Source organism: Ranitomeya variabilis, chromosome 3 (genome assembly GCF_051348905.1).
Source record: "Ranitomeya variabilis isolate aRanVar5 chromosome 3, aRanVar5.hap1, whole genome shotgun sequence".
In the NCBI taxonomy this organism is placed as follows: domain Eukaryota; kingdom Metazoa; phylum Chordata; class Amphibia; order Anura; family Dendrobatidae; genus Ranitomeya; species Ranitomeya variabilis.
The window spans coordinates 237,581,009-237,601,293 of record NC_135234.1 but is presented as its reverse complement, the minus strand read 5'-3'; the positions used below and the strand labels follow the sequence as shown (position 1 = coordinate 237,601,293).

The following is a 20,285-nucleotide window of genomic DNA, read 5'->3' as shown; positions in this document are numbered from 1 at the left end:
ATCTTGCCTTACGCAGGCGTGTACTATGGAGGACAGAGAATGAACTTCAATCCAATATTGCAGCCAGCGGGTAAGGAAAGGGTGAATCCAACACCCGAAAACCCCGCCCCTATGGCTGAAAATTGTTCCCTCCAAATTCAGTTGACAGAGTCCCTTTAAACAATCATACCTAATCTGCTCACCAGCTGCAGAGCAGGGCTGGCACAAGAGCTCCATGCTTAGTTAGGGTACTGTCTCACAGTGGCACTTTTGTCGCTACGACGGTACGATCCGTGACGTTCCAGCGATATCCATACGATATCGCTGTGTCTGACACGCAGCAGCGATCAGGGACCCTGCTGAGAATCGTACGTCGTAGCAGATCGTTTGGAACTTTCTTTCGTCGCTGGATCTCCCGCTGTCATCGTTGGATCGGTGTGTGTGACACCGATCCAACGATGCGTTCGCTTGTAACCAGGGTAAACATCGGGTTACTAAGCGCAGGGGCGCGCTTAGTAACCCGATGTTTACCCTGGTTACCATCGTATAAGTAAAAAAAAACAAAAAACGTACATACTCACATTCCGGTGTCCGTCAGGTCCCTTGCAGTCTACTTCCTGCACTGACTGATTGCCGGCCGTAAAGTAAGAGCAGAGCACAGCGGTGACGTCACCGCTATGCTGTGCTTTCACTTTACGGCGGCACTCAGTCAGAGCGGGAAGCAGACAGCAAGGGACCTGACGGACACCGGAATGTGAGTATGTACAGTTTGTTTGTTTTTTACTTTTACGATGGAAACCAGGGTAAACATCGGGTTACTAAGCGCGGCCCTGCGCTTAGTAACCCGATGGTTACCCGGGGCCTTCGGCATCGTTGGTCGCTGGAGAGCTGTCTGTGTGACAGCTCCCCAGCGACCACACAACGACTTTCCAACGATCACGGCCAGGTCGTATCGCTGGTCGTGATCGTTGGAAAGTTGCAGAGTGTGACAGTACCCTTAAGGCCCCGTCTCACATAGCGAGATCGCTAGCGAGATCGCTGCTGAGTCACTAGTTTTGTGACGCAACAGCGACCTCAGTAGTGATCTCGCTATGTGTGACACGTACCAGCGATCAGGCCCCTGCTGTGAGATCGCTGGTCGTGTCAGAATGGCCTGGACCTTTTTTTGGTCGTTGAGGTCCCGCTGACATCTCTGAATCGGTGTGTGTGACACCGAACCAGCGATGTCTTCACTGGTAACCAGGGTAAACATCGGGTTACTAAGCGCAGGGCCGCGCTTAGTAACCCGATGTTTACCCTGGTTACCAGCGTAAATGTAAAAAAAAAACAAACAGTACATACTTACATTCCGGTGTCCGTAACGTCCCCCGGCGTCTGCTTCCTGCTCTGAGTGCCGCCGTACAGTGAGAGCGCAGCACAGCAGTGACGTCACCGCTGCGCTCTGCTCTCACTGTACGGCGGCTCAGTCAGAGCAGGAAGCAGACGCCGGGGGACGTTACGGACACCGAAAGGCGAGTATGTACTGTTTGTTTTTTTTGGTAACCAGGGTAAACATCGGGTTACTAAGCGCGGCCCTGCGCTTAGTAACCCGATGTTTACCCTGGTTACCCGGGTGCTGCAGGGGGACTTCGGCATCGTTGAAGACAGTTTCAATGATGCCGAAGTCGTTCCCCTGATCGTTGGTCGCTGGAGAGAGCTGTCTGTGTGACAGCTCCCCAGCGACCACACGACGACTTACCAACGATCACGGCCAGGTCGTATCGCTGGTCGTGATCGTTGGTAAATCGCTATGTGAGACGGGGGCTTTAGTCTTTTGCCCTGCTGTAAAGCTGTAAACAGAACAGATTTACAAATGAGTATGAAGCAGGATCAAGCTGGAAAAAGAGCCAATCAGTTGAAGATAGGTTGGTTTGTTTGCTTTTTTTCTGAGCAGATTAGGTATGTTTGTTAATGATGCTTCTCGTCTGACAGCTGAAAGACCTGTCTTGAGCAGTGTTTCTTTATCCTGCAACCATTCTTGACATGTGACTAGGAAAGGGTTGCAGCTTAAAATATGTGACGGCAGCTATTTTTTATAATAACATTCTCTGAGAAACTCTTCAAGATAAGCCATCAATAGCTGATCTTTAGCCATTGTCTGCACCCCTGCCGATCAGCTGTTTGTTGAGGTCTCCTCTTTAATTACTAGTATGCCATCAACATAGCAGCGACTGTTGCATAGCGCAGCACCATTACTTTAAAAAAAACAACAAACGTTTTAGAATGGTTTTAAAATTAAAATGAGGGGGTTTTTTTACCTATTAAGCCATTTATTTTACACAAGGAAAAAATAATGTAAAACTATAATTTGCATCTACACCTCTGTGACAATCCATACAGTAAAATGAACACTTATACCAAACGAAATAAATTGCTTTTCTGTTTCTACATTCAAATACCAACGTGCTTTGCTAAATCTATTGGAGACCTAAACAGAACAACCCTTGTACTGACATAATTGTGTAATCTGCTGCATGCTAAACACTGTAAAATCAAAAGCAATGGCTGCTTGTATTTTTCACTTTGTGAGAGGCCTCTTTCACACGTCAGTGTCTCCGGTATGTGTACTGACAGATTTCTCACGTAGTGGAGACACTGACACACGTAGACCCATTCAAATGAATGAATGGATCTATGCACATGTCTCCGTGTTTTCACAGACCGTGTGTCCGTGTTGAAAACACGGAGACATGTCCGTTTTTCTCTGGCAGCACATACAGCAATACGTCGTGCACACGGAGAACAGTGTGCACTCTCCTCCGTGTGCACGTATCGCCCGCAGGAGAGACAGCGCTACAGTAAGCGCCGTCACCCCTGCGTGTGGTGCTGAAGGCGACATTCATCTCTTCTCCCCTGCAGGAGAGAAGAGATGAAAGATCAAGTTTTTGTTCTTTTTTGTTAAAAATAAAGTTTGCTGGTGACCTCCCGCCTCCCATCCCCAGTGCGCCGCCCGGCCGCTTGCAGAGAAATACTCACCCAGCTCCTGCGATGTCTCCTCTCAGTGCTGGCAGCCTGTCCTGTGTGAGCAGTCACGTGGGACCGCTCATTACAGTGGTGAATATGCGCATATTCATCACTGTAATGAGCGGTCCCACGTGACCGCTCACACAGGACAAGCTGTCGGCGCTGAGAGGTTAGTGGAGACATCGCGGGAGCTGGGTGAGTATTTCTCTGCAAGCGGCCGGGCGGCACACTGGGGATGTGAGGCGGGAGGTCACCAGCAAACTTTATTTTTAACAAACAAGAACAAAAACTTGATCTTTCATCTCTTCTCTCCTGCAGGGGAGAAGAGATGAATGCTGCCTTCAGCACCACACGCAGGGGGGACAACGCTTAGTGTAGCGCTGTCTCTCCTGCACGGTCCATGTGGTCCTCAGGCGGCACACGGCTGCCGCACGTGTGCCACGTGAGCACACGGACACGGATAACTCCGGTACCAAATTCTCCGGTACCGGAATTATCTGGACGTGTGAAACCGGTCTAAGGCTGCGTTCCTGTATTGAAGCTATAGTGGGGGGATTCTGCAATTGTGTTAAAACAACAATATAGCTGCCACTGTCATTATTTCAAATCATAGCAAAAGGCACTTGGTTTGTATTGGGGAGTTTTTGGGCCAAGATAAAAAAAAAAAAAGTTGTAGGGTATGTGCACACGTTGTACTGAGCCTGTGGTATAATCCAACTAGTTATTTGTATAAGCGTCTAGGATTAAAACATAACCTTTACTACGATTCTTAAAAAGGCAAATATTATTACCAAAATTCTTACAAAAAGTGATCACCATAACAAAGTGCAAGGTGCATTAGACAAACAACACTAAACAATATGTAGATTGCGCTTGGACTCAGTACTTGGACCCAGTATAAAAACTTAAATCCACTCTCAAACCAACTGGTCTATTGTTAGATATAATTTACATGTAGCTTCTCCAGTCCTTTGGCCACATGTAACCAATAACCGATCAATTTTCAGTGTGTGGTTACCTTCATTTAGCACAAACCACAAAAGAGATAATAGGCACTCACATACTGGGCTGTGCAGACCAAACTGTCATAGCTTCTCTCAAAACCATATATTTAGGCAGCCCTAATGAGTGTAATTATTCTTTGTGACGGATCTTAAAATCACAAATCTGTCCGTTAGGCTAGGTTCACATTGCGTTAGGGCAATCCGTTAAGCGCATAGCGCTAGCGGATTGCGCTAACGCAATGTTTCTTTAGGATTCGCGTTCATCGTTCCCGCTAACGCAGATCCCCGATCTGTGCTGGCGAGGACCGGACCTCGGACGTACTTCGGACGCTGCAACCAGCGTCCGAGGTCCGTCACAAAAGAACGGCACATCGCTAGCGCGTGCCGAAAATGGCATGCGCTAGCGATGCGCTACAGAGACAAATCACATTGCTGTCAATGGGTGCGCTAACGGACCCGTTGCACGGCGTTAATTGCGACAATTTCGCCGTGCAGCGCAGTCCGTTAGCGTTAACCCATTAACGCAATGTGAACCTAGCCTTGCCACAATAGGAGTTAACCCTAGGCCAAATGTCCTATGAGACCAATATGCCATCTACTTAAGGGTTAGCAGTGTCCATGAATGAATCCCCAGGTAACATCCATTTTTATGCGCCATATATATTCCTTGGTGCACCTTAGGAACAAACCATATATATACTATTCCTCATACCAAAAGGAGATTCATCCCAAAAAAAACGGTTCCAACGGATCCGGGTTTTTTTTACGGATCCGTTACTTGGGGGTTGTCTGGGAAAAGTATCTACTTTTTGGAGCATGCGCAATTGAAAAAGCGGATTGGGGCGACGGATCTGCCAAATGACGGTCGCGACGGATCCGTCGCCCATAGGCGGCTATTCTATGGAATGTTGGACATGACGGATCCGTCGCGAACCGCCATTTCGGCGCAGACAAAAAACATTATAATGTCCGTCAATGTCTAGATGACGTCCGCCAAATCTCGACGGATCCGTCACATGGCGGATGGAACGGACGACCATCCGCCACAATCCGTCGCTAATGCAAGTCTATGGGAAAATAGCGGATCCGCCAAAAAAAAATGGCGGATCCGCTATTTGACGAAAATGGCGGTTTCAGACTGAGGCTTAGAGCTTCTGTGTAATATTATACAGGTTCTACCCTAAAACATGCAGCGCAAAAAAAAACTATTTGTGTAAGTTAGATCTTGAAAATTAGATGTTTTGAAGGCCTGCAAAGAGTGGATTTACTATGCTCAAAAATGGCACAAAAATCTATTTGTAAAGATTGTTCAGAGTAATTCTACCCTGAAGATAACTTGCCAATTATCATTGGGACAAGACTGCTTCTGTAGGAAAAAAAAAACTAAACGTTCTTCTGCTTTGAAGATATGCAATCGCTTCGAGATACTACAGATAAAAAGCAAAGGGTATTCCGAAGAATATATTTACATTTATTATTCATTTCTTGCTACACCTGCCCAGCATTGCAATAGGATCTTTTTCTCTTGTGTGGAATGAATCGAACTCTATACTGCTATAAAAATCGTACGAAGTTTTTATTTTGGTGGTTTACCACAGTATATTACTTAGAATTGAGTGACTACACAAAGTGAAGATTTTCAGCTTTGATAGAATATATTTATCTCAAAATTGGGTGAAGAGTATAAACTCTTATTTAGTAAAAGTATGTGTGAAAAATGGCTGCAATACCCTGACAATAACACAGTGCCTAGCATAAATAAGTACACTCCCTTAGAAAAGTAAGATTTTAATATCTCACTAGAAACAAGAACAATTTCCAAAATTTTAAGAAGATTGAGTCTCCTAGAACATTTTAACCATAACATGAAAATAAGGTTAATATAACTTTCATTACAAAATCTTCAGTTTTGCCCAAATTAGTTGATGCAAAAATTACAACTAGTATTTTGTACATCTTTGAATTCATGATGCCATCAATGACATGTATCTCTCTGACACCAGCAGCACTCGTGCAGCCCCACATTTGGACGCTGCCCCCATCATGTTTCACTGTAGGCACCATGCATTTTTCTTTGTATACCCCACTTTTGCGACTCCATACAGGTTTGAAGCTATTGGTTCCAAAAATGCATTTATCGTGGTCTAATCACTCCAGATAATACAATCTCGGTAGTCGTCATATTATTCCATACAGGACCGGGCACATTGTGTATGGATTTTTTCTACTTTGGCTTTAGGAGAGGTTTCCTTCGTGCATGACATGTATGCTGTTCCTCTGCAGTGTACACAATATTGAATCATAGGAAACACCCCGGTTTGTCTTACTACTTTAGCTAATTGCAGTGAACTTTCATGTTGATTTTCTTCATCTTCTTATCAGAAAATGCTCTTTCTTTGGTGTTATCTTCCATGGTCGGCCTGTACGTCTCTGTGAGATGGTTGCCTTTCCAATTTTTGTATCACTTTAGCTACAGTATTCTGGCTGATAAGCATCACCAATTTTTTTTCTTTCTTAGCTCTTGTGACATTTCTGTTCCATGTGGTGCCATTGCTGACAGCATGAAAAGGGAAGGGATTTTCTTTAAGTAACACGGTTTTAGGCCATGTTCACACTAGTTGTTTTTGCTGCAGGTTTTTTAATGCATTTTTATATGCTAATTTTTAGCTGCAAGTTACAGTACCTACCAGCAAAGCCTGAGATTTCTGAAATCTCATGCACACACATTGTTATTTTTTATCATCAGTATTTTGTACTTTGCATGGCTTTTTTGGACATAGAGCATGTCACTTCTTTCAGCGTTTTCACCCATTGACTTGAATGGGTGGTGAAAAAATGCAGGTGTCATGTTTTCCTGCGTTTTTTGTGCAAAAAACTGATTCTATGGAATAGGATTTTTTTTTTCAACCCTACACTTTATCAGCATGCATAAGAGACAAATCTAGAATGCCAAAACTGCCGCAAAAAAAATCAGTAAAGACCAAGGAAAACATGCTTTTTTCGTGCCAAGAGATCAGGTTTTGCTGCAGAACAAAAACTCCTAGTGTGAACTTGCCCTTATAATCAACTATCTGCTGAACACTTCATTAATGAATAATCATTGTACTTGGTGTACTGTAATATATAGATGTGACGTGCTCTGGTTTAAAGGGGTTGTCCACTCCCTCCTTGCCAACTAAAATGACCATAAAAAATACAAATACTTAACTCCTGAATTTGCAGCACTCAGCTGTAATATCATATGTTCGCTGCAGCCAATCTGTGATTAGTTACAGCCTGTTAGTATTCCATCAGTGCAGATGTCTTCAGCTGGGGTGGTTGCGTGATTCATCAACGTCACCTGTAGAAACTGGTCTGGGAGCTAAGTACAGTTAGGGCCAGAAATATTTGGAGTGACCGAATGTTCGTGATTCGCGCTCTGCATGCCACTATTTTTTATGTAAAATGAAACAACTGAGACATTGAAGTGTAGACTTTCAGGTTTCATTTAAGGGTTTAAACAGAAATATGCTGTGAAACTTTTAGGAATTGCAACCAATTTTCTACAATCCTCCTCATATCAGGGGCTCAAAAGTAATGGGGCAAATTAACTTTACCATAAACAAAATGTTCATTTGTAATATTTTGTAGAGATTACTTTGCAGGCAATGAGTGTCTGAGGTTTGAAAGCCGAACCTTTACCACTGTCGACTTTAGTTGTTGTTTTTTTTTAATTTTAGGTAAAATAAATCCCTGGTCCATTGCAACCGTGTGTCAGCTGTATATACCGATACCCTTTACCAAAACGGGTATCTAGAGCCCCCGCACCACGCTAGTGCCATTAATGTGTGCTGCCAGGGCCTGACTTGATAATGGATAACTTCCTGATCACTGAAGACTCCGATAATTTTCTGATCATATAGGATCCCAGCTGATCCCAAGTAGCGGGGCTTTGAAGAGCCTCACTTCTTAGAATCGGTGGGGGTTCCATCGCCGAAACTGCCAGGGATCAGAAAGTTGGCCCCTATCTTGTTGACAGAAAATATCTTCAAAACTCTAGATAACCCCATTAAACAAATTGACTAGGAATAAGTTTGCAGACATAAAAATAATTAATACACATCAATACTGAATACTTTTTTAGATCCATACATCACGTAAGCTAAATCGAGACATTGCTGTAAATACATCACATAGGATACAGTGAGATACTGCTGTATACACTTCACACAGGATGGACACAGTCACCCGCCGGCTGCCACTGATTCTCACACAATAAAGAACACCGTTACATTCACCTGAAACCGCACTTCTCCTACAAGTCCATGTTGTTCGCTTGGTGGTACAGTCCTTCTCTTCGGCTATGTGCACACGTAGGAAATGTGGTGCAGAATTTTCTGCACTAAATCTGCATCTCCTGGCAGAATCCGCAGGTGCGTTTTTTGTGCAGATTTTATTTCTATAATGGAGTGGTGCAGAAACGCTGCAGAACTGCACAAAAGAAGTGACATGCACTTTGAAATCTACAGCGTTTCTGCGCAGATTTTTCTGCACCATGTGCACAGCTTATTTTTTTCACATTGATCTACATTGTACTGTAAATCACAGTGCAGTTCTGCACCAATTCTGCACTAAATCTGCATTGTGTGCACATACCCTTCAAGTCCTTTTTGTACTGCAGATGTCAGTCTTTTTAGAGCAAACTACAGATAAATTAATAATAATAAATTTAAAAAAAAAAGCATGCTGTTTTGTTTGTTTTTTAAATTAGGAGGACTTGAGTTTTTGTATATAAAAATACCTTTTATTAAATATAAAATATCAAAGGACAAACCGATTACTATATCAGAAATAAATAATATAATTTAACATTCGTATGGAAAATAGTGTGATCCTAGTTGGTGAAGACGCAAAGTGATCGCTAACCAGGGCTGATAATAGAGCAGCTTTTAAAATTACTGCCAAATAGGCAAATATATAAACATGAAACAAAAAAATAATCTTATTCCATACATGTGCTGAGAGCAAGCGACATTTTTCCCATTATAGAGTTTTTAGATTAGAGTAGTTCCAATCAGAGGTACATATCGCACATAAAATGTATTAAAGTGCCCCCTTGAGGAAGCGAGAATCAGTCTCTCGAAACGCTCGTCGGGGAGAGTGGTCGCCCCCCAGGACTGAACTTGGAATACAATGGGTAATTAACCTCTTATTACAACATTACTCTGTGCAGCACTTTAATACATTTTATGTGTGATATGTACCTCTGATTGGAACTACTTTAATCTATATAATGGGAAAAATGTCGCTTGCTCTCAGCACATGTATGGAATAAGATTATTTTATATTTCATGTTTATATATTTGCCTATTTGGCAGTAATTTTAAAAGCTGCTCTATTATCAGCCCTGGTTAGTGATCACTTTGCGTCTTCACCAACTAGGATCACAATATTTTCCATACGAATGTTAAATTATATTATTTATTTCTGATAAAGTAATCTCCTTGTCCTTTGATGTTTTATATTTAATAAAAGGTATTTTTATATACAAAAACTCAAGTCCTCCTAATTTCAAAAATGCTACCCTAGAGTTAGTATATAGTTAAAAATTGTATTTTGCTGGTTTTCTTTATATGTGTTTTTTTTTGTTTGTTTTTCTGCTGGCTACTATGGATGGCAGAAAAAAACACCTGGGTGTGAGCAGGAGCATGTGTTCAACTGTGGGTGCAAGAAGGGTAGTACAACAGGAATCTGCCCGGCCAGGCAAATGACCAGTCCGGGCCTGTACCTTGCTACCCACTTTCAGCACTGTAAATACTTGACTTGGTGGAAGGGGCTAAATCTAGATTGCTAGTTACTATTGTATTCTATGTTAATTTCCTATTTTCATATTACAGGACGTAGGCGGAAATCCTCCCCAAAACCCCTAGTGCTGAGTGAAGCCAAGAAGCAGCTTATGATATTTAGACTACCTCAAGTCTTGCGGCTGCACCTTAAGCGCTTTAGGTAAGATCAGCCTCATAGTAAATATCTTTGTTTTATTCAAGTGGCAAGATTTACTTTGAAGAGAGGAACAGCAGCAACATAGTATCAAGTATCTCTTATTTGGACTGTGATTAGCCAACAGTAAGCAAGTTCACTATTGTGAGTACCATTGGGTATATGTCCACGTTCAGGAAACGCTGCGTGTTTGACGCTGCGCAGAGCCGCAGCGTCAAACATGCAGCATCCAGATGTTACAGCATAGTGGAGGGGATTTTATGAAATCCCATCTCCACTATGCGTGGTAACACGCACCCGGCGGCCCTGCGATTCTGGACATGCTGCGCGTCTTTTAAGATCGCACATGTCCGTGTACCTTGCGGCGCCGCTGCGCCGCCGCAAGGTATATCACAGGGCCCTATGTGTGGGGTGCGATGATGCCGGATGTCTGCAATGAACACAGAAGGGGCGGGGCTTAGGGCGGAGCGGGTTTGCCGCTCCGTCCAAACCGCTGGCCATCCTGAAGGTGGAAACATACCCTTAGACATCTTGAAGGGGTTAGCCGGGACTTTTTATTATTTTTCCATATGGGTCTAACAACTATCAGACATGTAGTTACTAACTAACTGCCTGTTCTGCTCGGCAACGATCCCTGTTGGCTTATAGCGGTCACGGACCGCTCATGCCGGTTATTCTGCGACTTCAGCTGACATCCACAGAGCAGCATCTTCTCCTCTGCTCTGTTGACAGGGCGACTCTACCGATGTCCTGCTGACTGACAAGCTAGCTCCCTGCTTCCTCACTGCGGGGAGTCTGTTGTCAATCAGCAAAACATCTGAAAAGACACTGCTCTGTTGACGAGGGGTGAAATGAAGCAGTAAAATTGCCACAGAGATTATCCCTGTGCAGGACAACTTGGTCTCGTACACAAAAATAAGAGGCAGATAGTTTCTAAGAACTATTAAGTCTTGGTCAACCCTTCAAGTTCATTTTCCTTGAGTTGGCCATACACTTAAGATGGCTATGAGCAGAACACTCATCCTACATAAAAACAACAACACTTAGCTGAACATCGGTCAGATAAATTTTACCCAAGGCAGAGAAAAATAAAACACTGACCACTTCTCTCCACAGCCTCTCTGGCCTATTTTAACAATTCTTATTGGAAGTTAGACAGACTTCCTACATTACAACAGATAAAGGGGATGAGGTGAAAATGGAGGCAGTGATCCTGGCTCAAGGAGTGTTGTTTTTTTTTTTGTTTTTTTTTAATAGATGCATATGTTCCTAGTTTTAGTCACCAGTAGCAGGTATTGATGTCCAAAGAAGGGATTAAAAGAATGTTGGTTTCAGCATGTCGTTCCTTGCTCTCTAGCTTTAATGACTCTCCCATTTTATGAATTACAATTTCTATTTTTATGTATTTATAAATGCATGTGCCATAAGTATAGTAATGATATAAATTGTATTTTCTTGCTTACAGGTGGTCTGGCCGAAATCACCGTGAGAAAATCGGAGTCCATGTGTTCTTTGACCAAGTGTTGAACATGGAACCATATTGTAGAGGTTCATTGTCTCCCTCTGATCCTGGGACATATCTTTATGACCTCTCTGCAGTAGTAATGCATCATGGTAAAGGGTTTGGTTCTGGACACTATACTGCATACTGCTACAACACAGAGGGTGGTAAGTTCTTTTTTTTCTTTTAAAATGGGCAAATGGTATAGGTTTTATATACTGTATATACTCGAGTATAAGCAGAGGCACCTAATTTTGCCACAGAAAACTGGGTAAGCTTATTGACTCAAGTATAACATACCCCTCATCCCTATACCGGTATGCGTGGTTCCCCCGTCCTGCTCTGCTCTGTGTGGCTCCCCCTGTTGTATGCATGGCTCCCCCGATCCCATCTTTGTATGCATGGCTCGGCTGCCCCGATCCCATCCTTGTATGCATGGTTCGGCTCCCCCGGTCCCATCCTTGTATGCATGGTTCGGCTGCCCCGGTCCCATCCTTGTATGCATGGCTCGGCTCCCCGGTCCCATCCTTGTATGCATGGCTCGGCTCCCCGGTCCCATCCTTGTATGCATGGCTCGGCACCCCGATCCCATCCTTGTATGCATGGCTCGGCGCCCCGGTCCCATCCTTGAATGCATGGCTCGGCTCCCCCGGTCCCATCCTTGAATGCAAGGCTCGGCTCCCCCGGTCCCATCCTTGAATGCAAGGCTCGGCTGTCCTGATCCCATCCTTGTATGCATGGCTAGGCGCCCCGATCCCATCCTTGTATGCATGGCTCGGCTGCCCCGATCCCATCCTTGTATGCATGGCTCGGCTGTCCTGATCCCATCCTTGAATGCATGGCTCGGCTGCCCCGATCCCATCCTTGTATGCATGGCTCGGCGCCCCGATCCCATCCTTGTATGCATGGCTCGGCGCCCCGATCCCATCCTTGTATGCATGGCTCGGCGCCCCGATCCCATCCTTGTATGCATGGCTCGGCGCCCCGATCCCATCCTTGTATGCATGGCTCGGCGCCCCGATCCCATCCTTGTATGCATGGCTCGGCTGTCCTGATCCCATCCTTGAATGCATGGCTCGGCTGCCCCGATCCCATCCTTGTATGCATGGCTCGGCGCCCCGATCCCATCCTTGTATGCATGGCTCGGCGCCCCGATCCCATCCTTGTATGCATGGCTCGGCGCCCCGATCCCATCCTTGTATGCATGGCTCGGCGCCCCGATCCCATCCTTGTATGCATGGCTCGGCTGCCCTGATCCCATCCTTGTATGCATGGCTCGGCTGCCCCGATCCCATCCTTGTATGCATGGCTCGGCGCCCCGATCCCATCCTTGTATGCATGGCTCGGCGCCCCGATCCCATCCTTGTATGCATGGCTCGGCGCCCCGATCCCATCCTTGTATGCATGGCTCGGCTGTCCTGATCCCATCCTTGTATGCATGGCTCGGCTGCCCCGATCCCATCCTTGTATGCATGGCTCGGCTGCCCCGATCCCATCCTTGTATGCATGGCTCGGCGCCCCGATCCAATCCTTGTATGCATGGCTCGGCGCCCTGATCCCATCCTTGTATGCATGGCTCGGCTGCCCCGATCCCATCCTTGCATGCATGGCTCGGCTCCCCGGTCACATCCTTGTATGCATGGCTCGGCGCCCCGATCCCATCCTTGAATGCATGGCTCGGCTCCCCCGGTCCCATCCTTGCATGCATGGCTCCCCCAGTCCCATCCTCGTATGCACCTGACCGCTGAGCACAGGAACAGGTAAGAACTGCCGGAGCAGGGATGGAGATGCAGCAATGGAGGGCGAGTATTGATGTCTTCTGGAAGCTGCAGCTGTCACTGCTACAGCCGCCGGCTCCCCCTCCCCCGCCGACTTTCTGTACCATGACTTGTGTTTAAGCTAAGGGTAGGGGGGGGGGGTGTTTTCAGCTCAAAAAAAAAAAAGTGCTGAAAATCTCGGCTTATACACGAGTATATACAGCATATTTCTCTACTCATTATTCTTATTTCCATTTCAGGTTTTTGGGTTCATTGCAATGATTCCAAACTGAACATGTGCTCTGTTGCGGAAGTGTGCAGGACACAAGCCTACATCCTCTTTTACACTCAGCGGAGTAATCCACAGAATTGTGTGCAAAGCGGCAACACACCAAGTGATCCAGGGATTCCTGATCTTCTCTTATCACCTCCCGCCCCGCTCAGTCCCCAGGAGCCTGGCAGGCGAATAACTATACCCTGACACCACTAGCATCGGAGCATTTCTGAACTTTTTATTTTTGTTATTTTTGGGCAGTGGGATGTTTTTACATCTGTAGACTGATTCTTAGCTGTGTTCTTTCTTTTTGTTTTTTTTTATTCATCTTGTCAGAGTAGCAACAGAAAACTGGAAATGTGATCACTCTACTCTTACTATAGGAACCCAGCAAGTAGGAGGGGGAATTTCCTATGTTTATCTGTGTAAGGGAAGTATTTTTCTGAAAAGAATAGTTGACCAAGTTTAATACGGAAAATTTTACACGTTTTTGCATTTAATTTTTTTTTCTTCATGAATAGAAGATGCAGCGAAATCAAGAGTGTGGCCTCTTACAAATCGTTAGTGAAGAGGATGTTATGTTGGCTTTTAAATTACATATCGTTCAATGGCAAATCATTCAATGCAGTCATCCGCTGTGCAATTTTTTTTTCTCCATGCTGGTACTGATTTATTTATTTTTTTGTCTGTTGAATTGGTTTTCTATTTGCAAAAAAATGCGACTGAAATATATATATTTTTTCTTTTCATTATGCTATAACAGTTTGTGTAGTCCACACAAGAAATAAGAGGATTTGTCACCATTTCAGAATTGGCCAGTTTTTGTTCTGTGATTGTAATCCACCTTTTATTGTTAAATCTGAAATGCGGCCCCAGAGATAGGACCTTTTAATTTAGTGCTAATGTTTTGGGGTTTTACTAGCGGGTGGTTCTCAGCGTAATTATGCAGAGCAGCCTAAAGACTCGCCCCCAGGGAACTCTGGAGACGCGTCCCTTTTGTAAGGAGCAAAATCTGGCCACTTTTGAACTGATGATAGGTCTGCTTTCAGGGCCATTTTTTAATTCTTATGTCAGTATATCAAAGATTATCGTGGGTAGCTCATTTTCAAAATGTTCAGTCTAGGTTAAGCTAGTTAGCTCAGTTTACATTCTGATTAGTTATCTAAAAAAATAAAGTTAGAATGTAAAAGTTTTATAACTTTGACCATTAATTATCTGTTATGGATTATGTTCAAACGGGTCGCTTACACAAAAGATTTTTTGGGCAAAAAAATCAATTGCACATACCAGTAGCAGCATTGTGGAGATTTTATGAACGGTCATAAGCATGGTGAATTTGACTCCTACTGCACGTCAATTCTTCCTACAGCCTTTCACAACATATTCCACTATTTTCATATTATAGGTTTAAATCTGAAGTGAAATTTGCACTATTTCATAAAGATTTTACTGCTGCAAATATAAAAACCTTCCTTTTTTTATATATAGACTTAAAGACTGTTTGTGGAGATTTTTTTTTTATACATTCTCTTACAAGTAGATTAGTGTGGGCCCAAGACCTAAGACCCCCACCGATTTCTCAAAAACCTCCTGATTGAGAAGACCAAATCGCACAGCTCCTGCCTTACAAGAATGGGATACAGATACAGTAGAAAACCAATTCTTTTGATTGCACCTACACTTAAAGGGGTTGTCCGGCTATAGGCTACTAGTCTGCTGTCGCTCTTTGAGCGAGGCCGTGCCCATCTAGTCAGCATCTGACCGCATGAATGCAAATCACATACTTGTGGTCATGCACCCTCCGCTGGCATCGGAGGATCCTCCCAGCATGCAGTGCGCTCACAGAAAGGCTGAACAACCCCTATAATTTTGTGTGTGTACGGTGGGGGGTAGTGAATCAGAACCCGGCCACCACCAATCTACTTGCATTTAAAAGACCAATAACCTATATAAAAAAAAAATAGCCAAAGTTTAGTTACGGTTTGAGGTGTACTTGTAAATGATATCATATTGTTCAGCACTTGCTGTCATCTCTTATGTTGCGATGCCAATGGTTAGCAGTGTTCTCTTTTTTTGAGTTTCAGCTGCACACTTTAGCTTCCGATTTCTAATCATATATTCACTTGCAGCAGATTGGTTACTAAAATACATGTGCCTAAAGATTAGTTCCATTTATTATAATGGGGGGTTCTGTTTCTGTGCTCCCTTTTATATAACTGAGACTGCAGTAGCCATTTCTGCAGCAAATGTGCTGCTTGTGAATATACGATGAAGTAACACTTACATATAAATTCTTTAATTTTGCACATATAAAGCGAATTTCCAAGCACCATTAGAGCAGCGTTGGTTGGGATTGGTGCAGCTGTCAGGTCACTAGAACGAAGAGTCATCGATAGGTTCTCCTTCTTCTAGTCACCTGACCACTGCGGCCTTCAGTGCCATGAGTGGCCCAGTCATCGAATCCGCTGCTGGGGCATACCTCCCGAGCAGCCTGCTCTGGATCCATAGGCATGACCCAAGCAGAGTATGCTTTGGATTGCTTGACAAACTGCATAAACATGGTTTTTTAAAAGATCCAGAAGCGGACTCCCTGGTGTGTCTATCCAGTAGAGCAGGAAAAGAAAGGAAATCTCCAGCCATGACCCAAGTTGTGGATTTAAAACTTCACATTTATTTCTGCATTAAAAAAAAAGGCGGTGCCTCCATCATGAGAACAAACCTACGCATTTTAGCTGCAAAGCCTTAATCACTGGTCAAGTATTGCTGAAAATACCATCACTAAATAGAAAATCACATGTCTGGTTAACAGCCAATGCGAGGAAAGTGCACCTGATGACAAACACATAATACCAACAAATATTATACCCATACTAGATCATAATGCATTCCATATATTGGAGCATGGCATCCTAAAGGGGTTCTTGTATTCAGTCTGAAAATCCAGAAGGAGTCTCTTGCAGTTCATGAAGCTTTTTACGTTATGACCCTGACTTGTGCTATATGTAAAAAAAAGCTTGTACTTTTAAGCGCATGCTCACATGAAACACATGTTGAATGACCACACTATCAAAAAAACCCTTAAGTGTAAGCCATGGATCAGTTAATTGTTAATCTGGTAGATTGTAAGGAGCCCTTTTGGCCACAAAGCGTATATCTGTTATTAACTATGCTGGATAATTTAGGGTCTTGGTACAAAATGAGTAGATAGAGTAATAGGATTGTTTTGATAACCTGTGTTATTTCTGTTGCAGAATTTATTTTTTTTTACCGCGGCTTTGTTTGTTGTCCCCCAACATATCCCGCCTGTCTCTTTCAGCAACTGTTCCATTAGCCCGGCTTATGATATCTGTATAGCCTCTGTCTCTGACACTGTTTGCAACTTTCTTGGATTATATTTGGAAATCCTCACATCTGTTACTATTCCCTCTAATGCGTGTGATTTTTTTTTTTCCCCTACTGGGATATTTCTAATAATATGGGAAGGGTGGCTGGACTGTGCCTGTAATGATTAGTTACTAGCCGTAGGGTTTTTTTTTTTTTATATATGTCAAAATAATGCTGGAAAGACCACGGCGGACATTACCTCGAATACCGCCAATGATGATTTTCAAACCTTAATCAAGCAACTAGAAAGTAAAATGTTTTAAAGAGACTAAAATTTGACGGGACTCTAGATATGTAGGACTTTAAAATGGTAAAGACATGATTCCAAGAGGATTGAGAATCTGAAAAAAATGTACATTTGTTTACTCTGGAGGGTTTCAATCAGAGTTTAATCAGATCTTATCTGCTTGTTTCCTCAAATTGGCTGTTAACCAGACATGCGATTTTCAACATACGCTATTTAATGATGGTATTTTCAGCAATACTTGAATCATTAAGGCGTTGTAGCTGAAATGTGTAGGTTTGCTCTCATGATTGAGAAAGACACCGTATGAACTACCAGAAGAGGTGCCTAAGTAGTCCCACACCATATATATAGAAGAAAATAAACTTAGGCACTCAACTTATGCAGAGCTTTTTGTGATTTAATGTAGTCATCAAATAAAACGTTTCGGCCACAGTGAACGGCCTTCTTCAGTAACGGTTAGTATCAAAGGAAGATGAAAGCGTAGGTGTACGCGGCATCTACCGCTAGTCAGTATGGTCAGGTGGTATGCTGCGTCCCTGCCAGACACGCTGTCCTTTCTGGGCCTCCATTATACACCGGTTAGACCGGGCGGGACCTTATACCTTTGCACAGATCTTGCTGCCATCGTGCCAATACTATATAACTGCGTACACCTACGCTTTCATCTTCCTCTGATACTAACCGCTACTGAAGAAGGCCGTTCACTGTGGCCGAAATGTTTTATTTGAGAACTACATTAAATCACAAAAAGCTCTGCATAAGTTGAGTGCCTAAGTTTATTTTCTTCTGTTCTCATCATGGAGGCACATCGATTCTTTAATGCAGAAATAAATGTGAAGTTTTAAATCCAAAACTTGTCATCGCCGGAGGATTTCCTTTCTTTCCCTGCTGATTGCTACTCCTGGACCTGGGCGGCTCCATGCGATGTATTCTTGTTGGTGAGCTGACTCGCCCTCTCCCCTCTTCCAATATGTTGTCTCCAGTAGAGGGTCTCTCTCCGTTGATTACAGTAAGGCTGCCATCACACTAGCAGTATTTGGTCAGGATTTTACATCAGTATTTATAAGCCAAAACCAGGAGTGGGTGATAAATGCAGAAGTGGTGCATATGTTTCTATTATACTTTTCCTCTAATTGTTCCACTCCTGGTTTTGGCTTCCAAATACTGCTAGTGTGACGGCAGCCTCAGGCTTGCTGCTGGATAAGATACCTAGGCGATGGCGCACAAGGCTTGTCTGCTGGTGCAGCTTCATATTCGGTGACGGGTGTACGGAGGTCTGAGCTGCGGGAGCACAGAAAGGACAAGAACTTTGCTAATCGCCTGCATTGCAAATAAAAGCTGAAATATAAATATGATTAATTTATCAATAACCGTAGGCAAACTTAACAAGATGCAAAATTTTATTAAATTGGGTAAGTGCACAGTAAAAAGATACATAACGTTTGAAATTTAGAAAAGCTTTATCCAAACAAAACAAAGTTCCACTTATTCTGGACAGTTCAACAGAACTGTTCTCTCCACATTATACTCTTTAGGTAATACCAGCAAGAGAAAAAAAATTCCTACAAATGGTCATTATTAGAAAAAGAAATGGCTTCTTGTACAGTCCGGATCAGCTCCATATCCGGCCTGTAGTCCCGAAGCCGCTACAAGCACTAGCACTTCCCTGCTTGGTCTGAACAATGGACAATCCAGAATGCATTGACTGCAGATTTTCTATTAAAATTTTTGTTTGTGCTTGGATACTTTGATTGCTATAACGTATTTTTCAAGTAGCGTCAAGAATTGTCCATGGATTCCACCTACATGAACTATTATCACTGGATGCCGTGTTTTCCAAGGACATTCCAAGGTTTTTTTTTACACCACAATGCCACAATTCTGTTTAAATACTAATACTTCTTGCCTGATGTGACCTACCAACATTCAGTCCCCTCTTTAGGACAATGTGCGTGGGAGTATCAGTTTTCTTCCTAAAGATAGTAGTCTTGAATCTTCCTTGTCTGTCACTGGTCTCTGTATAATTTTTTTCTCTTTTTAGTAATTTTGTATGTCAAAGAAATGTAGAAGACGAGCCATCTCCAGTTTTCTTTCTTACACATATTGATGGTGGTTAGTCCCTTTTTTTTAACAAGGGAGTGTTTGGGGTTTTTTTTTTCTCCCTGTTGCTGCTCTCTTTACCTGACAAACTTAGGAGAATGTGCAAAACCAGGTCCCATACGTGCTGGCACAAACTATTCATTTTTATTTTGTACAATATTGACCAAACTCCTTAAGGTTAATAAATACTCAGTCTGATAAGATTGGTTACCATTTTGTACAAGTTTTCATTTTTATTCTTTTATTTCATTTAATTCAAGTGTCTCATCTGTTTGAGTCCACTGACCTGACCTGTTTATCTTCCTATACTTGTAAAAAAAAAAAAAAAAAAGTACAAAAGGGTTTGTGCTCCAGTTATGTTTAAAATGCCTTTTTTATATTATTGATTGCACAATAAAAAAAATTACCTGGCAGTAGGAGTACAATGTTTGGGACATTTTATAGTTTTACTATTTTAGTGGCTTACAAAAATTTGTAAAAACAAAAATAAATAAAATGTTTGCTTTGTGTCGCTTTTTTCAAAGATCATAACTATTTTTTTGTTAGTGTTCTTTTGCTTGGCCTACGAGGGGCTTTTGTTTTGTTTGTTTTCTTGCCAAGCTATAATTGTTAATGGTACCATTGTCAGATAAGACCTTTAGGTAATTTATTTCGATCTTTTGTGGGAGGTGTGGCAACCAAAAAAACCTCAGTTTATTGTTTTTTTTATATATTACATTTTGTAAAGAGAAAAAAAGTGAGTTAAACAATTTTAAGATTTTCATAGACAGCTGTTACAAACACATTAGTAATAAACGTGTGGGGGGGGTTTATGCATAACTAGGTAATAGGGTGATTTGAAGAAAGAGAAAAAATTGTCAGATCATTTTTATTAAACAATCCACTTTTCCATTTTCAGTCTGAATAAAAGAATTTGCCAAAAATCCAAAATCTGAAAAGAATTCAAAAATATTTAATAGTAAAAAAGATACAATCTATTTTTCTTATACATAAACAGAAATTGGTATACCTCGGATTAACAATGGTTAATATCATTTGACCATATACAGTGGCTTGC

At 42.8% G+C, this 20,285-nt stretch overlaps 1 protein-coding gene across 2 annotated transcripts in view; it reads left to right on the top strand.

Annotated features, from left to right (window-relative positions):
• The window catches only part of USP49 (ubiquitin specific peptidase 49), a 109,711-nt gene extending 94,723 nt beyond the window's left edge, over positions 1–14,988 (top strand). The window contains exons 4-6 of one of the 2 annotated variants that reach the window (XM_077295309.1): positions 9,863–9,971; positions 11,431–11,633; positions 13,484–14,988. In XM_077295309.1, coding sequence (XP_077151424.1) covers positions 9,863–9,971; positions 11,431–11,633; positions 13,484–13,704 — 533 coding nt within the window. In that variant the 3' untranslated portion in view covers positions 13,705–14,988. The remainder of the gene's footprint in view (positions 1–9,862; positions 9,972–11,430; positions 11,634–13,483) is intronic. The other variant, XM_077295308.1, reaches the window with a different exon arrangement.
• The last annotated feature ends 5,297 nt before the right edge of the window (positions 14,989–20,285 follow it).